We start from the raw sequence: 18575 nt of genomic DNA on the forward strand, positions 1-18575 counted from the left end.
AGTCTGTTCATCATCAACAATGAAACGAATCAATAGAGATTAAACATGAAGGAGATTTAATCTGATTCATTTCGACAGCACTAGTTTAAACAAATCTTCAATGAAATTTTGAGACTGGAGCAACTTAAAAAATGAAGGTGCTCTTAGGAAGGATATGGGGACACTCCTCTGACACCATCGTAGCCTTGTTGGTTGACTATGTTATTGAAATGAACATTGAAATGAAACATGTTTTGTTTGTACGTCTCCATCAGAGATGGGAGACGCTGTGAACGCTGGCGACAAGCTGCTGATGTGGATTTTTCAGTCGGGCGTGAATGCAGCTGCAGAATAAAGGAGGAGGAAACAGGCTGAACAAAGGAGCTAATGAGTCAGCGATAGCTGCTTTCAAACGTCTGAGCTCAGGCTCCTCAAGGTTTTCACTGAATCCTGGAAACTCAAACTAAAGGAACAGGAGACGTTTGTCCTGTTCCTGCAGCTTTTCACGGACACACAGAGGAATTCAAAAGAAATGCAAAGAGAGAGCAATAAAAACCAGTCAATAAATCATCATCAACATCATCACATCCTCCTCAGCAGGAAAATACGACGACTAATACTAATAATGTTAATGATAAATAATAAACATGAAATAACTAAATGAATCAGGCCAGTGGAGAGTTCCTGGTTTTAGGTGATTATAGTTTATAAGATTAATAAAGTAATTCATTAATAATTTATCAGCAGCTACAGATCAAACTGGAGCTGAACCAGGAACTGAAATCAGGAACAATCAAATAAAAGAGGAGAAACCAGGAGGAAGATAATAAACAAAGAAATAAATAAAACAAATGAATGAATGAAAAATCACCTTCATCATCAGATGATCAGTTTTCACATAAATGTCAGATATTATATTAATTATATATTTTTCTTCGGACAAACAGGCGACTTAAATATTTCTAAAAGTTCAACTTTATTAAATATGTTCACAGATTTTAATATTTAACTTATTGTGCGTTTAACAGCAGCGACGTCGCTAAACATTCGTCTCCACGTCGTCACGGAGACGAGACGTCCTTCAGTCTCTGGACGACGGCGGACGCCACCTTCCTGTACGCGTCGGCCTGGACACAGAGACCAGAGAGGACAACATTTCAGCCTCACACTAGTTACTCTGCACCGGAGAGTTTGGACCCAGTCAGATCACTTTTAATTAATAAAATTAATAATATATATATATATATATATATAAAATATATTAATAAAATAAAAAATACAACATGAAAGAAATAAACATTAGAAAGATGAAATAAAGATAAAAACTTAAAAGAACATGTAAGATACAGTAAAAAATTATATTAAAATAAAATTAAATAATATAATATAAACAAACAAATAGTAAAATAAAATAAAAATAAAATGGAAGAGAATAAAAATCGTCATATTAAAACTAAAATGAAATGAAATCTAATTAAACTAAATGACGTGGGCAGAGACCTCGGGGCTGTCCGGAGCGGAGACGACCACCGGCTGTCCACTGTCTGACGTCTCTCTGATGTTCAGGTGCAGGGGGACGTCTCCTGGACACAAGAACAACATTAGAGGTTGGACTTGGTCTGAGTCCAGAGGACGAGCAGCGGACGGAGGCTTCACCTAGAAACGCGACGTCCAGAGACTCAGCGAGACGGCGAGCTCCGTCTGCACCGAACACGTGAGTCTGATGGAGACAGTTTGGACACTGGAAGACGCTCATGTTCTGGACCAGACCCAGGACCTGTCCACACACACACACACACACACACACACACACACACACACACACACACACTGTGATATACACACTGAGGTCTTCATGCTGCCTGCAGAGACACACACTAACACACACACACACACACACTAACACACACACACACACACTAACACACACACACACACTAACACACACACACTAACACACACTGACACACACACACTGACACACACTCTAACACACACACACACTAACACACTGACACACACACACTGACACACACACTAACACACACTAACACACACTAACACACACACTGACACACACTGACACACACACACACACTAACACACACTGACACACACACTGACACACACACTGACACACACTAACACACACACAGACACACACTGACACACACTAACACACACACTAACACACACTGACACACACACACACACTGACACACACACACTGACACACACACTAACACGCACACACACACTAACACACACTGACACACACTAACACACACACAGACACACACTGACACACACACTGACACACTGACACACACACACTGACACACACACTAACACGCACACACACACTAACACACACACACACACACACACTAACACACACACACTAACACACACACTGACACACACACAACACACACACACACACACTACAACACACTGACACACAACTAACACACACTACACACACACACTGACAACACACACACTAACACACACTAACACACCCCTAACACACGACACACACACACTACACACACACACTACAGCACACACACACACTACACACACACACTGACACACACTAACACACACACAGACACACACACTGACACACACACTGACACACAGACACACACTAACACACACTGACACACAGACACACACTAACACACACACTGACACACTGACACACACTGACACACACTGACACACTGACACACACTGACACACACTGACACACACACTGACACACACACACTAACACACACACTAACACACACTGACACTAACACACACACACTGACACACACTGACACACACACACTAACACACACTGACACTAACACTGACACACACTGACACACAGACACACACTGACACACACTAACACACACTGACACACACTGACACACACTGACACACACTGACCGGGACGTGGACCTTCTTGAACATCTCAGCTCCTCTGCGCGCGTCCAGCAGAGCGATGTCCTGCGGCGTGGACACGATGACGGCGCCTGGAGGAGAAGAAGAAGAAGAAGAAGAAGAAGAAGAAGAAGAAGAAGAAGATGATGATAAAGATGAAGAAGAAGAAGAAGAAGAAGAAGAAGAAGAAGAAGAAGAAGAAGAAGATGGTGATGATGATGAAGAAGAAGAAGAAGATGAAGGGTTATGACACTGACCGGCTATGGGGACGTTCTGGGTGATGGACAGCTGGACGTCTCCCGTCCCGGGGGGCATGTCCACCACCAGGAGGTCCAGCGAGCCCCAGTCCACCTGCAGGAAGACAGACGGTCACTGTGCTTGTCCAGCTCCAGGACTGGTTGGACACGTCCGTCCCTCACCTGTCGGAGCAGCTTGTCCAGAGCGGACATCACCATCAGTCCTCTCCACACGATGGGGGACACGTCGTCCACCAGGAAGCCCATGGACATGCTGAGAGACAGGAGCACTTAGACCAGGGGACGGGTTCAAGCTACGGCCCCGAATCACTTCATTACATTTAATTAGTATTATTATTATTAAACCTTTTACAGTTTCCCTGTAATGTCGGCATTAGTCCAGGAGGGGGCGCTTTGTTATTAGTTATTATTATTATTACTGTTGTTATTAGTATTATTATTATTGATGAACACTTTCACACATAGATGCTACTTTATTTATTTATTTCAACGTCACTATAGCAACGATGCTAATTAGCGTCCTCGGTCCCTGGACAGGAAACACAGAGACATAGAAGAGGACAACATGTCCAATCAGGGACATCACTAAGAAGATGAAGACTGGTCTGGTTTAATGTCCCTCATGGAGAGAGGAGGACTGGTCCACATCTGACTGGTCTCTGCTGAGAGACCATTTAGTCCAAAGTGTCCCCCCTAGAGGACCTGGTCCTGAGACCAGAGGCCGGGACAGTGAGACGTGGACAGGTATTAATCTAATATTATGTCATCAGAAGGCGTCATTTTTCCTGATCACATGTGTCGTAACGTTCAGACGTTCCAGAAAGTTTCTGGTTCAGTCACAACAGATTATTTTTTTAATGTATTTAATGGTTTTTAGATCATTTTATTTTATGACTTGGTTTGAAAACATAAACATGTCGTTCACTAATAAAAAGATGTAGAGAATAAAACCTGACTGAGCGTTTGTCAGGATTCATGGAGTATTTCTGGTCCTCGGCCTCGTACTAAAACCCCCTGTGAGAGAGACACAGCTGCCCAGAGGACATGTATGAGGACATGGTCTCACCAGGGGACGCCGTAGTTGACCAGTGGGATCATCCGGTTACCTGAAGCGGAGACAAAGACAGGACGTCATGTGGGAGACATACAGGGCCGAGATCTTATCTTTTAATAGACGGGGGACGTCCCTCAGATGGGACCCAGATGGACCAGTGTCCAGCTCTAGGTCCCCTATGGACTCGTGGAGGACACGTACTGTCGCTGAGCTCCGGGTTTCCTCTCAGGTTCATCAGTTTGGGGACGGACGGGCCGTAGACGTCAGCGTCCAGCAGTCCCACCGACTTGGACTGAGACACAGGAGACAGAGAAGACGGTCAAACTAAAGCCGGGACGGACAGTGGACATGTTTGTAGGAGACTCACCGGGTCATTGGCCATTAGAGCCAGAGCCAGATTCACTGGAGGGACAAAGACACAGAAGATTTGATTTGTACAAACGCACTTTGTTCTGTTTTTCAGAAAAACAAACTTTCCTTTTGTTCCTTCATGAAAACAACATGAAAATAAATAAGTCGATAAAAAACATGAACAAACTAACGAAGCATTTAAACTTTCAGTCAGTGAAGAGCAGCTGATTATTTACAACCAAAAAACCAAACACAGGATGTTTTCATGTCTTCATACGTCAGACACAGTGTGTGTGTGTGTGTCTGTGTGTGAGTGTGTGTGTGTGTGTGTGTGTGTGTCTGTGTGTGTGTGTGTGTGTGTGTGTCTGTGTGTGTGTGTATATATGTGTGTGTGTGTGTGTGTCTCTGTGTGTGTGTGTGTCTGTGTGTGTCTATATATGTGTGTGTGTGTGTGTGTGTCTCTGTGTGTGTGTGTGTCTGTGTGTGTGTATATATGTGTGTGTATATATGTGTGTGTGTATCTGTGTGTGTGTCTCTGTGTGTGTGTCTCTGTGTATCTGTGTGTATATATGTGTGTGTATATATGTGTGTGTGTGTATATATGTGTGTGTGTGTATATATGTGTGTGTATATATGTGTGTGTGTGTGTGTGTCTCTGTGTCTCCGTGTGTATATATGTGTGTGTGTATATGTGTGTATCTGTGTGTGTGTATATATATGTGTGTGTGTGTGTGTCTGTGTGTGTGTCTCTGTGTATCTGTGTGTATATATGTGTGTGTGTGTGTCTCTGTGTGTATCTGTGTGTGTGTGTGTGTGTGTCTCCGTGTGTGTGTCTGTGTATCTGTGTGTATATATGTGTGTGTGTGTGTCTCTGTGTGTATCTGTGTGTGTGTGTGTGTGTGTATATATGTGTGTGTGTGTGTGTCTCCGTGTGTGTGTCTGTGTGTGTGTCTCTGTGTATCTGTGTGTATATATGTGTGTGTATATATGTGTGTGTGTGTGTGTATATATGTGTGTCTCTGTGTATCTGTGTGTATATATGTGTGTGTGTGTGTGTATATATGTGTGTCTCTGTGTGTGTGTGTGTGTGTGTGTCTCTGTGTATCTGTGTGTACCCGCGGTGGTGGACTTCCCTACGCCCCCCTTCCCTGACGCCACCACGATGACCTGCTGGACCCCAGAGATGTGCTTCTTTCTGGGGAGGCCTCTGGACATGAGCTGCCTCTGTCTGTCCTGGAAGGTCCCGGCTTCACCTGGAGCCTGAGACTGAGACAATCAACCAGCACCTTCACTGATGGAGAACGACCCGCTCCACCCAAATAATCCACCCAAATAATCCACCCGGTTTATACCACCACTGAAGCTACAGATACAGTTCAATCAGCTTTAGCTGTGGTCGGTTTGTACCAGACACACGAAGGATTCAGGAAACTTTGACCAGATGAAGACATTTATTAGTGTTTAATGAAATAAAATAAAGAGTTCACATGTGCAGAAGTAGCAGCAGGAAGTTTCTGTGTCTGAGGTAGAAGTTGTAATTAAAGTCAGTAACAGCAGCTCCTGGAAACGTTAAACGTGTTAAAGCGACTGAATTATACATGGACTCTGGTGAGAGTCCAGTGTGACACTAATACACACTGCGTGTATTAATCTCAGTGTGTGTGTTAGCCGTTAGCCGCTGTTAGCCGTTAGCATCGTTACCTGGCAGCGTTTGTTGTGAACGAAGCTCGAAGCTCCGAGTTTTTTGTCTGAGGCTGAAGCGGAAGTTTTGAGGAGGTCGAGTCTCAGGAGACGAGAGAGTTTACTGTACGAGAGCCGAGACATGATGCTAGCTGATGCTAGCTGATGCTAACACAGCACAACACTGCACAGGCGGCGCAGTGCGCATGCGCAAGAGGGGCGGAAACCCGCTTATTGAAACAACTTTATTAATGACCTGGATGGGAAAAACATTTGGAACCAGCGATAATAAAATAATGAGGTCAAAGAAGTATCTTTTAAAATGATTCACAGAATTCACCCATGTAAAGCTAATTCTAAACAGCTGGAATTGATTTCTACTTGGACTGAACCACATTTCCTTTTGCTTTGAATATATATATATATATACGGCTTCATTACTATTCATCTGACAAAAAGAAACGATTCTATGTAATTTAACTGATTATACATTTAGCCCAATAACAGACCCATTCGTCTCCATCTTTGAAGCATTTTATTAAAACTATGAGTCATATATGAAAGAGACTGAGACTTTGTATTAATGAGTCTTTGAACACGGATCTGTGGAGCAAGATCATGTGAAATATTTTCTCTGTAATGTTCGTGGCCCCTGGTATTTGTCATTGCTCTGGTTCTAGTTCTTAATAAAGTTTATTAAAAAAATAAAACACTTCCGTCTACGCAAACCCGGAAGTGAGCTGCATGAGTTTTCCTGTGTCTCCTCGGACTCATTGAAGCTTTGAAAAGTGTGTGTGATGTCGGACAGAAGCTCAGCTCCAGCCGCTCGGACTGTGCTGCAGCAGTGCGTCCAGGCCACACTCCAGGTGAGACCAGCAGGGGACCAATCACAGGCCGAGTTTGTCCAGGTGAGGACTTTGTGATGCAAACAGGGACTGAGAGTCAGTGATGAAAGTGGAACACAGAACCAGAACATGAATGTAGTCTCCCTGGCCAGTTCCTTGTTATTTAGCCACTGACTACGATGAGCGAATATAATCCTGTAAATATTGTGTAAATAGTAGAATGAAGTGGCCAGGGAGGTTGTTCAGCCTCGTCCTGTGAACAGATCAGCTGATCAGTGGCGTGTCTCAGATCGACAGAGGGATGGTGATCTACGTCTGCTTCTTTAAAGGAGCCACCGACGACCTCCTGCCTAAGATGGGTCTGTCACCTTTTACCACTTTATCATCACACTCACAAGTTTACTGTTTTTTATTATCCACACAAACACATTCAAAGTGATCAAGACCAGAAACCAGACTCAGGCTTAGATGGACTTTAATGATCCACAGGGAAAAAGACTCGGTCTCAGTAGTTTAGTTTCACATAGAAGAAACTCTAAAGAACCACAAGTAAAAATAAGATTAAATCATCTAGTGAAATAAAATGGTGGAAGCAAAATATGTACAGAATTATCTTTATGAACACATTTACAAAAGCAGTGTGTCCAGGGTTGTTTGGACTGTTGCTGCCAAAGTATTGGACACGAGTCCAGAACAAGTGTCCAAAGCAGCAGGAGGATATTGTCCGTCTCTGGGTCTAGATGATAACCACCGTGAACGTGTCCCTCAGTGTCCACGCTGCTGAACCTGCGTCTCTGTGAGTCTCCGTCTGGGCGGATGGTGTCGGTGCTGGAGCTGCCTGGCAGCGTCCTGGTCGTCCCCCAGGCCACGCTGGGGGGGAAGTCCAAGGGACGCTCCATGCAGTATCACAACAACATCGGGAAGGAGGACGGCCAGAGGCTCTACGACGCCTTCGTGGCCCGGTGTCAGCAGGAGCTGGAGGCCGGAGCCGGACCCGGAGCAGAGGTGACGGTCAAACACGGGACGTATGGAAACAGGCAGGTTCTGAAGCTCGACACCAACGGACCCTACACACACCTGATGGAGTTCTGAGGTCCAGACTCGCCTGAACCCGTCAAACAGTCGCCTGTGTCTGAACCAGTCTGACTTCATCGTCAAATGCTTCCTGGCAGAAGTAAAAACTGTGAAATGTTCCTCCCTGAGCTTAAATAAATAAAAGTCTGAACTCTAAATGATCTCGTGTCCTCTAGCTCAGTGGTTCTCATCTGGTCCGGCTTCAGAACCACGACCCAGACCAGTGTAAATGTTCAACGTTATGGAATTTAAAGATTGTTCAGTTGGATCCTGAGATAAAACTGAATAATATGACAGGATGAAAACACACAAAACAAATGGAATGATGAACTAAACTAGAGGGATCTGTTCCTTAAACTCTCAATCAGCTGCATTCAGGGGGTCGTTAGGTCTGGACCCTGGTCGGGTCTCCAGTCTGTATCAGGACTAACACAGTTACTGAGAACCAGTGAACACAACCACCACGTCTTTGTGTCTTTGTACATTTGTGTATTTAGGTGGGAGGAAGCTGGAGAACCCAGATAGAACCCACACAGACTCAGGGAGAACACACAGACTCCACACAGACGGGATTAGAACCCAGAACCTTGGGGCTGGGAGGCACCAGAGCTGACCAAATTATTTCATGCACAGATTTTATTTATTTCGTTTTTTGTAGCCATCTCTATAGGTTGATTTCTTCTTCTATCTTTCTTAAAGTGTTTATACTTAAAGTATTATTATTTGCATTCAAATCAGTTTGTGGAGGGAGTCCGCTGCCTAAGGTCGGGTAGAGACAGAAACACCTGAAAACATTAGCGTTACGTCCCGGAAGCAGCGCCTCCTCCGGACCAGCAGGGGGCGCACAGCTCGGCCTCGGGGACCGGAAACGAGCAGCACTCGTTGCGTTTGAGTTACAACCTGCGTCATAACTGCGACTGCGTCAAGCGAACGACACGAAGCAACAGGAGAACTTCCGCCAAAAGAAATAAAATATTATTTCACTACGTTCACTTGGTTTTTCTGTTCGTCTTTGGTCTTTACTCTCAGACTTTAATCATCCTCCAGAGAAAATCAGTTACACATAAAAGTTACACACACAGAAACACAAGAAAGAGTGAATAGTATAAGCAAAACATGTGTTATTGTGTTATTACAACTAAGAGGTTATTAAACGTTATAATAAAACATTATATAAAGTCTCACCAATATTCAGTTAAACCGACAATAGATGAGAGATTTTTATTGATTTAGTTGAAATTTTTCAGGATTCATTGATTTCTTTCCTCGTGTATTTATTTATTTATGTCATGATGTTATTTAGAAATGTCCCACACAGGAAGCTGCTAGCGGGCTAGCCACCGTTAGCTTCACTCTCAGAACCAAACGGTGCATTTTTATTTCCACTCATTATTCAGTAAATTGTGAATGTTCGAAAAAGACTAAAGTTAATTAGATGCAGTTAAAACTCTGAACTAGTCTGTGGTCGTGTCCCGGTGGAACCGGACCCCCTGACCCCCCCTGGACCTCCGGACCGGATCGAGCCGGTGTGACGAGGATCCGATTCCGGACTGAAGATGATCCGCTTCAGATAAAACCTCCTCAAGGTCCAGATGTGAGTTCAGTTCAGTTCAGTTCAGTTTAGTTTAGTTTAGTTTAGTTTTTATTCAGTGACCAGTAATTAGACCAATCACATTAGATCACGTGACACATGTTAATTAAGGTTCTAATTAATTATTAACGAATTAAAAGGCTATCATTGTCTCCTAATGTCTCTAAATGTCTCTCTGTCCTCCAGATGCCGTCCTTCGTCTTCCTGGACAATGTGGAGCGTTATATCCGGAGGAGGACGTTTCCACTGAGTTCATCTAAAAGCTCAAAGAGTGTGATCAGAGCAGCCAGCAAACACTTTGTCTACAAAGGTGCTTCAGTCCCCGTCCCCGTCCTCCTCTGTCCCTCAGACTTTACTCTTTAATCATCCTCTGGTCTCGTTGTCTCACGTCTTCTCTCTGTCTCTCTCTCTCTCTGTCTTTGTCTCCATTTCCGTCCTTGTCCTGCAGATGGCGCCCTGTTCCGATCTTTCCGCGGCCGCCTCCTCCGCGTCGTCAGGAGCGACGAGGAGATGCGGGAGATCCTGACACGTTACCATGACAACAACAACCACGCCGGCCGCGTCCGCGCTGTGAAGGAGATCATGGTGAGTCTGGTTAGGTCCAGGGGGACGGGTGTCTTTGTCCTCACACTGGTCTGTTGTCCTCACAGCTGATGTATTACTGGGTGGGAGTGACGGAGGTGGTGAAGAACTGGATCAGAGCCTGCACCGTCTGTCAGACCCGGAGTCTGGACGCCCCCCCTGACCCTCCGGTCCGGTTCTGTCTGGTCTACGGCTGCGATGCGTCCAGCTACGTCCACCCCGAGCTCAGCTTCCACAGGTCAGACACGAGTCCTGAGGAATAACATGAAGAAATGATCGAAATTAAAGTGGTTTTGTTGGCTTTTATTATATTATATACTGGTCCTGGTCCTGGTCCTGGTCCTCAGGTTTCCCAAGGAGTCTGAGCGTCGCAGTCGCTGGTTGACGGCGGCTCAGAGAGACGAAGGATCCCTGAGAATCAACTCGTACGTCTGCTCTCGACACTTCGAGCCGTCCTGCTTCACGCTGAGTGAAGACGGTCAACGGACTCTGTCCCCGGACGCTGCACCCACCATCAGACCTGGTCTGGAGGTGGAGGTAACACAGCCACTGATTCACCTACATCAGAACCAGGCTTTTGATTCACCCTATGGTGAGCTGCTGGTTTTTCTTGCTGTTTTCAGGGGCCTGTCCCTCCAGGTGAGGACGTCTTTCGTTCTGATCCAGCCTTTGACCCGTCTCTCGCCCCCGTGCACCTTCAGGAGCATCAGTATTGCCTCCCGGCTCCGGACCCGGACCACGAGGAGGACCAGAAGACGAGGAGCATCATCGAGCCCAAGTTTACCACCTACAACAACATCGTCAGGTACTTTACTTTACTTTTCAACCATAAAAACAAATACAAAGATAAGAAACTCTATTTCCTCACATAAAGGTGTCACTTTGTTCATCTTACAGCATGTAGCTCTGTGTTAATTGGTTTGTTCATTGAATGCATGTCCAGCTCTGTTCCTCTCTAATGTTCTTTCTGCAGGTTTCTGAGTCGCAGGATGGTTCCAACACAAAGCAAGAAAAGCAGATGTGCTTTAAAGAGGATGGCCAAACGCTTCGGCCTCGTCGGTGAGTGGAGACAGAAGCCAGAGCTCTTCTCTCACATAGAACTCATCCCAGAATCTAAGGCTGGTTTCTCTCTTTCAGACGGAGCGCTGATGTATACGAGAGTCTCTCCTCCACTCAGAGTCCCACTCAGCAGCAACGAGGTAACATCTGAGAAATAAAACCACCACAGAGACACACAATAAACACTAAATGACTTTAGTCTGACTTCATTAACTCATCATAAGATCAATGGACAGATAAATATTAGAGCTGTCAAACCATTAAAAGCTTAATCAGATTAATCAGATTAAATCTCCTTCATGTTTAATCTCTATTGATTCATTTCATTGTTGACGATGAACAGACTCCAGGTAGAAGAGAATATATCTGCACTGGACGTGTCCCTGTTGCTACGGAGACAAACTAACTTGTTGACATTGTCCAACCAGAGCAGAGCTGACGCTTCTTATTGAGAACAGTGTCTCCCAGTGAACAGTGGCTGCAGGAGTGGACACATATTAGCAGCAGCATTGGCAGCTTGTCTTTGTCCTGGTTTGTCTTGGTTTGTCTCCAGCTGTTAGCCGCGTTAGCCCAAGTGCTAGCAGAATCCCCGGCTAACGTATGCTTGGCTTGGTTCATGTGCTGTTTGAAGCTGGAAAGAAAACTCCTTCCTGCAGAGTGTGATGATACTTTATGTGTCTCCACTGGTCCCTCTTGGTGTCTTTGTCCTCAAATGTCCCATGGAGAGGACCAACATGCTGTTTAGCGTCTTCCATCTTTATGGGTTGGTTCTGCTGCCTGTCACTACCGGATCAGCTGGTGCTAACGCTAACGCTACTTGGACAAACTGAGACACGTTCACAGTCGTTCTGCTGCAGATTCTTCACTAATCACATTAATCAGATGATGGTTAATTAACGTTAACGAGTTAACTTTGACAGCTCTAGTTTATAATAATCTGTATCTGAATTTATGTCACCACAGGAAACATCTGCAGACGTCAGACTGAAGTCATTTCATGCTCATCAGGGTCGTCTGGGTCTTTGTGGTTGAAAGTTTGTCTTCTGGTCACAGGTCACCTTCATCCTGAAGAAGTTCCATGATGACCAGGGTCACTGTGGTCAGGGGCTCTGCCAGAGAGCCATCTCCAAGCAGTACTACTGGGCCAGCATGACCCGAGACGTGTCCCGATGGATCTCCACCTGCAACACCTGCATCAACAGGACCAAGAGGAAGATGCTTCGCTGCAGCATCTACAACTGCACCAACTGCAGTGGGCCGGTGGAGAGAGGCCTGGGCCTCACCTTCCACAAGTACGACCTCTGTTCTCCACCAACTATCCACCACATGAAGACAGAATGAGCCCCTTTATCTCCATCTAGTGGTCTAATGGTGGTACTACAGACAATAAACACAATGAAGTCATCTAGTGGTGGACGTTAGCTGTCAATAGTCTCCTGGATCGTATAATGAGCTCAATGGTAGAATGTGATGACGTCCAGGAGAAATAAAATGTCCAAAGGTTGAATTGTGTGAACGTTGCCTCCTGTAGTGAATCAGTAGCATTTTGGAGCCAGATTCACTTTAAGAGGTAAAAACCCAACGTGGAGGAACTTTGGGTTCTTTGGTCCTAATGTCCAGATGGAGAGTGGACCTGGTTCTGTTTCACTAGAACCTTTGGAGAACATGTGAGCTCTGTGGTTTTTCTAGAAACTCTGGGTCCAGGTCTGGTTCAGGTCTGAAGAGGTTCAGTTTTTCACCAGGTATTGGTTCCAGCTTTACCCAGCAGTTAATCAAGGATCATTTTTCTTTATTCTTTTTTCAGGTTTCCTTTCCAGTACCCGTCCCTTCTGGCTCAGTGGCTGAAGGCCGTGGGCCGTTCTCATTACCACCCTCGTCTCTGGTCGTCTGTTTGTTCGACTCATTTCACCGACGACTGCTTCGACCGCAGTGGAGAGAAGGTCGTCCTCCGTCCGGACGCCGTTCCCACGCTCATGGTCCACAGCGACTCCGCGGTGAGACTCTACACAGAGATTCTGGTCTGAGTCAACAACAGCACAAATACCTGGACACTATTATCAGTAGTAACCTCACAGTGATCCAGAGGTTCCCCAGCACATGTACCGTTATCACTTTAACGTAGACTCCACTTTGATTCAGTTCAAGTCAGTTTGTGTAGCGTCAGTAACAACACAAATGTCTCAAGACGTTTTACAGAATTTACCCTGAATCCTCCAGAGCAGCACGAAGGAAAAACTCCCTTTGAACTAGAACCAGAACCAGCTCATATGGAGGGACTCATCGGTCTAAGACCGGGCTGAGACAGAGAAGACATACAGATCCATCTGACTAAAGGGTCCATGTAGAACCTGATGGTTCAGAGACCAGATGTAGAACCTGATGGTGGTCCAGAGTATAAGAGGAATCCTGGGCAGGTTGTTCATCCAGGGAGGAGTGGAGGACGACAGGAGGAGACTGGGCAAGTTGATGAGGATATTTTACTCTGGTCTGTTTGAAGCTGATTTTGGTTCCTCGCTGTCAAAGACCAGAATAGGCTCAGTAGTGTAGTGAGGATGTGGAATAAACTTTGATGAGCTCTATGTTTTGTACAGAGTCAGGACTAAAAGGAAAACAGAAACTGTCCCATCAGATCCTGTTCACCCCCTGGTCTCTCTGGCCTCCCCCTGGCCTCCCTCTGGTCTCCCTGGCCTCCCTCTGGTCTCCCTGGTCTCCCCCTGGTTCCCTGGTCTCCCTCTGGCCTCCCAACATAGACTTTTGCTGCCTGGTCACCGGTACATGGTGCCTAGGCCGAGGACTAAGACTTTAATGGTCTTCTCTGTCCAGGCCTTCTTTGCCAAGTACGACGCGGTGGAGCTCTACCTCAGCCGACGCACCTACCCCCCAGGACTGAGCTACGTGGAGAAGAACACCTTCAGGACGTTCTGCAAGAAGTTCTCCATCAAAGGTGGGTGTGATGTTTCAGCTCATGATGTTGTGAAGGAGCAGCTCTGTATCTGGTCTCCTCTCCCTCCAGACGGCCAACTCCACCTGGGAACAGGAGACCGGGTACGTTTGGTCCTGAGGAACCGGCAGCAGGTGGAGACGGCGCTGAAGGACTACCACAACGAACTCAACCACCTCAACGTCACAAAGAGTCTACGGCTGCTCAGCGACAGGTCGGTCGACCCTCTGGAGTCCAGAGTCTAGTGGTCCAGAGTCTAGTGGTCCAGAGTCTAGTGTTCCAGAGTCTAGAGGTCCCAGAGTCTAGAGGGCCCAGATAATTAATTACAGAACAATATTTGCACCAAAAAGCAACATTTTTTAATTTAAATGGGTTTTAGTGGACGACTGAATCAAATAATAGACACCGACATGAACACTGTAAGCTCAGGCCCCACTGCAACCATCAGGTCTACGTTTTAATGCCTGATAGGTTCTTCTGGAAGACCATGAGGTGTGATGTGGTGCAGTGGATCGAGAGCTGCTCTCAGTGCAGCTCGAAGCTGAGGAAGAAGCCTGAGACTCGTTCGGAGGCTGGAGGACCAGAGACTCTCAGGACTCCTGGTCTGGACTCAGACAGGTGAGTCCGTCACCACAGGTAAATGTTGACGTCTCTGCAGCAGCTGGATTCAAACCTGGAGGAATCTGATCCTCTGCAGCATGAAGGACAACAACAACACTGGTGATGAATATGAGGACGAGGAAGCTGGAGGAGACACAGAGGGACAGTCCACAGGGACTCCAGAAGATACAGAGGTGAGTTCATCACATTAGAAACATCTAATGTGAGACACACACCTCTAAACGTCCCTAAATGTCTCTAAATGTCTCTCTCTGGTCCTGGTCCTGGTCCTGTGTGTCTCATTTCTAGATCAATCCTGCGTCTCCTGTGTACCCCCCCGTCCTCAGCACCCCGTCCTTCTCCGTCTCCAGCTCTGTCCTAGAAGCTCAGAGGGACCAGGTCCAGGTGGAGCCTCAGGAACAGGAAGTGAGGACGCCTCACTTTATCCAGCCAGAGACGTGGTCAGAGACTCTGGAGGACTCTGAAGCCAAGGGGGGCGGTGGTCTGGATCCCGTGGTGGCTCCGAGCTCCAAACCCTGGCCCGTCTTCACCATCGCCAGCTCCACCACGGCTCAGACACAGGGACGTCCCCCAGAGACAGACAGGTAGGACGGAGACGCCTCTGTCCTCTAGCTTCCTCCTCTTTTCTAACTCTCTCGTCTCTGATGTGATCAGCTCGTCCCAGACTCAGGGGACCAGTCTTCAGGCTCGGACCGTGGTCCAGCTGTGCACCGAGGCCCGGGTCCAGATCCGAGCGGCCCTGGATGGAGCCGAGGCTCAGTGGGCTCAGGTGGGTCCTTAATTAATGAAGATGATCACGAACTAAAACTAATCTGATGGTAAAAACCAGGACTCTCGAGCCTCACACATTTCTATAAGTTCACACACCACAGCCAATCAGAAAATATCAGACCTGTCAGCGAATCAGAAAGCAGTATTTCTGGTTGGCAGGCGAAATAGCAGCGATGTAATCACGCCTTCCAGAATGCGCCTGAAATGTCGTAAATAAAACTATTTGGTTTTCAAGGAATTTGTCCTTTATCAGATTAATATACTGAAACATTATCTTCAGACACTCTTCACCATCGCTCAGACAAGAAAGCTAAGACGAAAAACACAAAACTTGAGAGCACTGTAAAACTATGAGATAAGATGATTTGATTAGGGCCGTTAGCCTAGCTAACTATGTGCTAGCTAACTGTTAGCAGCCCTGTGGCTACAGGAGAGGAGGAAGGAGCTACACAGCCACTAAGCTAATAATGAAGCTAAAGAAGTCTAATGTAAGGACTTTACTAGTTACATGAAGTTATTGACCTCTTACCTTTTACTGACACACATTTAACAGCGGAGAATTGATTAACGTTATTTAACATTATTACACGTTATTAAACTATGTTAAACATTATTAAACGTTATTAAACTATGTTAAACATTATTACACGTTATTAAACATCATTACACGTTTTTAAACGTTATTACACATTAAACATTATTACACGTTATTAAACATCATTACACATTATTAAACATCATTACACGTTATTAAACATTATTACACGTTATTAAACATTTTTACACGTTATTAAACATTATCACACGTTTTATTAAACGTTATTACACGTTATTAAACATTATTACACATTATTAAACATCATTACACATTATTAAACATCATTACACATTATTACACGTTATTAAACGTTATTACACGTTATTGCATGCTACTAGTCTCTCCTCCTTGTCCTCCTCCTCAGATCCAGGAGGGGATGGTGGTGTTTGTGTGTTTCTTCCACGGAGCCTCGGAGGACGTCACATGTGAGATGGGTGAGTCCTCAGACCGACCGTCCTCCTCCGTCTTTGAACGTTTTAATGGTCTCCCCTTGGTCTCCTCCTCAGCCAGGACTCTGATGACCACCAAGTTCTTCCGTAGAGACACCGGCCACGCCGTGTCCCTGCTGGAGCTTCCTGGGAGCGTTTTGTTCATCCACCAGGACTCGCTGCTCGGGGAGCCGCTGGCCCACAGGAGCAGGCGCTACAGGGGCGGCTGTGAACCGTGGTGGGGGGTCCAGCTCTTCTCCAGCCTGGCGTCGGCCTGCAGGGAGCTCATGTTGGCCTCGGCCAAGTGCAGGAAGGCCGGCGTGAGGGTGGAGCAGGGAGTCTACGGCCGCAAGCAGGAGATGGTCCTGAAGTCCTCAGAGCCGCTCACCCAGCTGCTGCACTTCTGATCCACTGCACACGCTCAGTAGCGTCTCTCCGGCTGGCCCCGCCCACTGCTTCCTGCTCAGAACAACAACTAAAAACTGGAAAACTTGTACAGGACAAAATGTTGGTTTTAAAGAAAAGATTGTTTTTATCATGTTCTACGTCTCAGACCAGTTTCTGGACTTGCCCCCCTTCAGGATGAGAGTCAGCCGATGGTCTGCTTCAGTTCCTCTTTATTGACTTTTATTCAGGAAAATAAAAACTGATTATTAAAGATCATGTGAACCTGATCTCACATAAACCAGACCAGACCAAACCAAACCAAACCAGACCAGACTAGACCAAGGATATGATGGACAGAACCGTTGCAGAAACAGAAACAGAGACAGGAGGAGGAGAGTAACTCCTGTGTTTTTAGGTCCTTTTTAATTTATATTTGAAGTTATTTTTATATCAGGGCCGGCTCAGAGAAGGCTTCCCTCCAGAGGCTGTTCTGAGTGCATCTGGACAGACAGAGTACACGTATTAACAAGCAAAAACAAGTAATAATAAGAAAAATTAAAAAATAACTTTAATAAATAAGAAATTCATCACTTGGCTACTGAATTTCAGCACAATATCAAACTGTGTCAGTGGGTACATAGCTGTTAATACTAGTGATGACTGTGGTAAAATTAGTCTTCAACTCCACCAAACAAAATGATGACGTGATGAAACTGAAATAAAAACCAAACCAGACCAAACATACAGGCAGAGATGATAACTGTGTAGAAAACGAGTGAAAACTCATCACAAACATAAACAGCGCCGATGCTTTTCACATTAAACACAGTTCAGCCAGCAAGCACAAAAATATTCATCTGGTAAATAACAAAACCATCAGCTGTCTGTGACTGATCCTCTGATCCTGAGGTTTCACCCGTCATGTGACTCAGCACCACATTTTAGCAACATCGTTGTTTATTTATTAGTTAATATTTCTCATGTTCAAGAGAGAACACAAGGAAATAATTTTTATTTTTCTTAATTATTATTTTTTTCCTCCCTCCAGCAGATGGCGCTCTAGGCTACCGCCTACATCGCCTACGCCAAGAGTCGGCCCTGGATGTCAAAATAGATTCAGTTGAGATGAGAAGTCAAAATAAAATCTGAACTTCCTGTAAAAGCTAAAACGAGTTTTACTTTAATTCAGAAAAGAACTGTAACCCTCCATGGACCAGGAACCATATCAGGTTATTAAAAGGAGAGAAGTGGGCTTTCTAACTGTAACGTGGTTCCTGGTTCCTCTCAGTGAGGTTTAGTGTCATGTGGTTTTCATTGAGCCTATCAGAGAAGATCCAGGAAACATCATCAGGTGTAATCAGGGTCTAATGTGGTCTACAAGGTCCCCCCTCTGACCTGGTTTATCAGGAACCATGAA

At 45.6% G+C, this 18575-nt stretch overlaps 3 protein-coding genes across 7 annotated transcripts; 2 read left to right on the forward strand and 1 right to left on the reverse strand.

Moving 5' to 3' along the window:
* Positions 1 to 33: 33 nt before the first annotated feature.
* Positions 34 to 6485, reverse strand: nubpl (nucleotide binding protein-like). Of its 2 annotated transcripts, none has more exons than XM_047611152.1 (11): positions 6283 to 6485; positions 5697 to 5841; positions 4598 to 4632; positions 4432 to 4522; positions 4243 to 4282; positions 3339 to 3429; positions 3177 to 3270; positions 2926 to 3011; positions 1636 to 1756; positions 1480 to 1562; positions 34 to 1106 (listed from the first exon to the last, which is right to left on the reverse strand). In XM_047611152.1, exons 1-11 carry the CDS (start codon positions 6403 to 6405, stop codon positions 1041 to 1043), a joined length of 975 nt encoding a protein of 324 aa, XP_047467108.1. In that variant the 5' UTR covers positions 6406 to 6485; the 3' UTR covers positions 34 to 1040. The 2 variants fall into 2 exon arrangements, with proteins under 2 accessions (XP_047467108.1, XP_047467107.1); XM_047611151.1 differs by having other exon boundaries at positions 5697 to 5847; positions 6283 to 6483.
* A 504-nt stretch (positions 6486 to 6989) lies between these two features.
* dtd2 (D-aminoacyl-tRNA deacylase 2) lies at positions 6990 to 9168 on the forward strand. Of its 2 annotated transcripts, none has more exons than XM_047611163.1 (3): positions 6990 to 7169; positions 7396 to 7465; positions 7876 to 9168. In XM_047611163.1, the coding sequence occupies exons 1-3, from the start codon at positions 7059 to 7061 to the stop codon at positions 8196 to 8198; spliced, it is 504 nt and encodes a 167-aa protein (XP_047467119.1). In that variant the 5' UTR covers positions 6990 to 7058; the 3' UTR covers positions 8199 to 9168. The 2 variants fall into 2 exon arrangements, with proteins under 2 accessions (XP_047467119.1, XP_047467120.1); XM_047611164.1 differs by having other exon boundaries at positions 6990 to 7127.
* Positions 9169 to 9514: 346 nt separating this feature from the next.
* On the forward strand, positions 9515 to 18320 carry LOC125023689. Of its 3 annotated transcripts, XM_047611138.1 has the most exons (18): positions 9515 to 9774; positions 9958 to 10081; positions 10220 to 10356; positions 10422 to 10591; positions 10701 to 10890; positions 10977 to 11158; positions 11327 to 11412; positions 11491 to 11552; positions 12466 to 12704; positions 13217 to 13406; positions 14236 to 14356; positions 14426 to 14567; positions 14825 to 14971; positions 15051 to 15147; positions 15263 to 15558; positions 15629 to 15743; positions 16708 to 16777; positions 16850 to 18320. In XM_047611138.1, the coding sequence occupies exons 2-18, from the start codon at positions 9958 to 9960 to the stop codon at positions 17176 to 17178; spliced, it is 2697 nt and encodes an 898-aa protein (XP_047467094.1). In that variant the 5' UTR covers positions 9515 to 9774; the 3' UTR covers positions 17179 to 18320. The 3 variants fall into 3 exon arrangements, with proteins under 3 accessions (XP_047467094.1, XP_047467092.1, XP_047467093.1); XM_047611136.1 differs by having other exon boundaries at positions 16708 to 18320; XM_047611137.1 differs by having other exon boundaries at positions 10701 to 10884; positions 16708 to 18320.
* Positions 18321 to 18575: the final 255 nt, after the last annotated feature.

This window comes from Mugil cephalus, chromosome 17 (genome assembly GCF_022458985.1).
Source record: "Mugil cephalus isolate CIBA_MC_2020 chromosome 17, CIBA_Mcephalus_1.1, whole genome shotgun sequence".
Taxonomy (NCBI): Eukaryota; Metazoa; Chordata; class Actinopteri; order Mugiliformes; family Mugilidae; genus Mugil; species Mugil cephalus.

What these genes read in the sequence shown, in the direction of transcription:
- LOC125023689 (XM_047611136.1), top strand. Translation starts at nt 9,958, where the DNA reads ATGCCGTCCTTCGTCTTCCTGGACAATGTGGAGCGTTATATCCGGAGG. An exon ending in GCGCTGTGAAGGAGATCATG is followed by an intron (nt 10,357 to 10,421) that starts GTGAGTCTGGTT and finishes TTGTCCTCACAG; the next exon opens with CTGATGTATTACTGGGTGGG. An exon ending in TGGTCCACAGCGACTCCGCG is followed by an intron (nt 13,407 to 14,235) that starts GTGAGACTCTAC and finishes TTCTCTGTCCAG; the next exon opens with GCCTTCTTTGCCAAGTACGA.
- nubpl (XM_047611151.1), bottom strand. Translation starts at nt 6,405, where the DNA reads ATGTCTCGGCTCTCGTACAGTAAACTCTCTCGTCTCCTGAGACTCGAC. An exon ending in AAACCCGGAGCTCAGCGACA is followed by an intron (nt 4,283 to 4,431) that starts GTACGTGTCCTC and finishes TCTCCGCTTCAG; the next exon opens with GTAACCGGATGATCCCACTG. An exon ending in CCGCTCCGGACAGCCCCGAG is followed by an intron (nt 1,107 to 1,479) that starts GTCTCTGCCCAC and finishes CTCTGTGTCCAG; the next exon opens with GCCGACGCGTACAGGAAGGT.
- dtd2 (XM_047611163.1), top strand. Translation starts at nt 7,059, where the DNA reads ATGTCGGACAGAAGCTCAGCTCCAGCCGCTCGGACTGTGCTGCAGCAG. An exon ending in CACAGGCCGAGTTTGTCCAG is followed by an intron (nt 7,170 to 7,395) that starts GTGAGGACTTTG and finishes GGCGTGTCTCAG; the next exon opens with ATCGACAGAGGGATGGTGAT. An exon ending in CGACCTCCTGCCTAAGATGG is followed by an intron (nt 7,466 to 7,875) that starts GTCTGTCACCTT and finishes CGTGTCCCTCAG; the next exon opens with TGTCCACGCTGCTGAACCTG.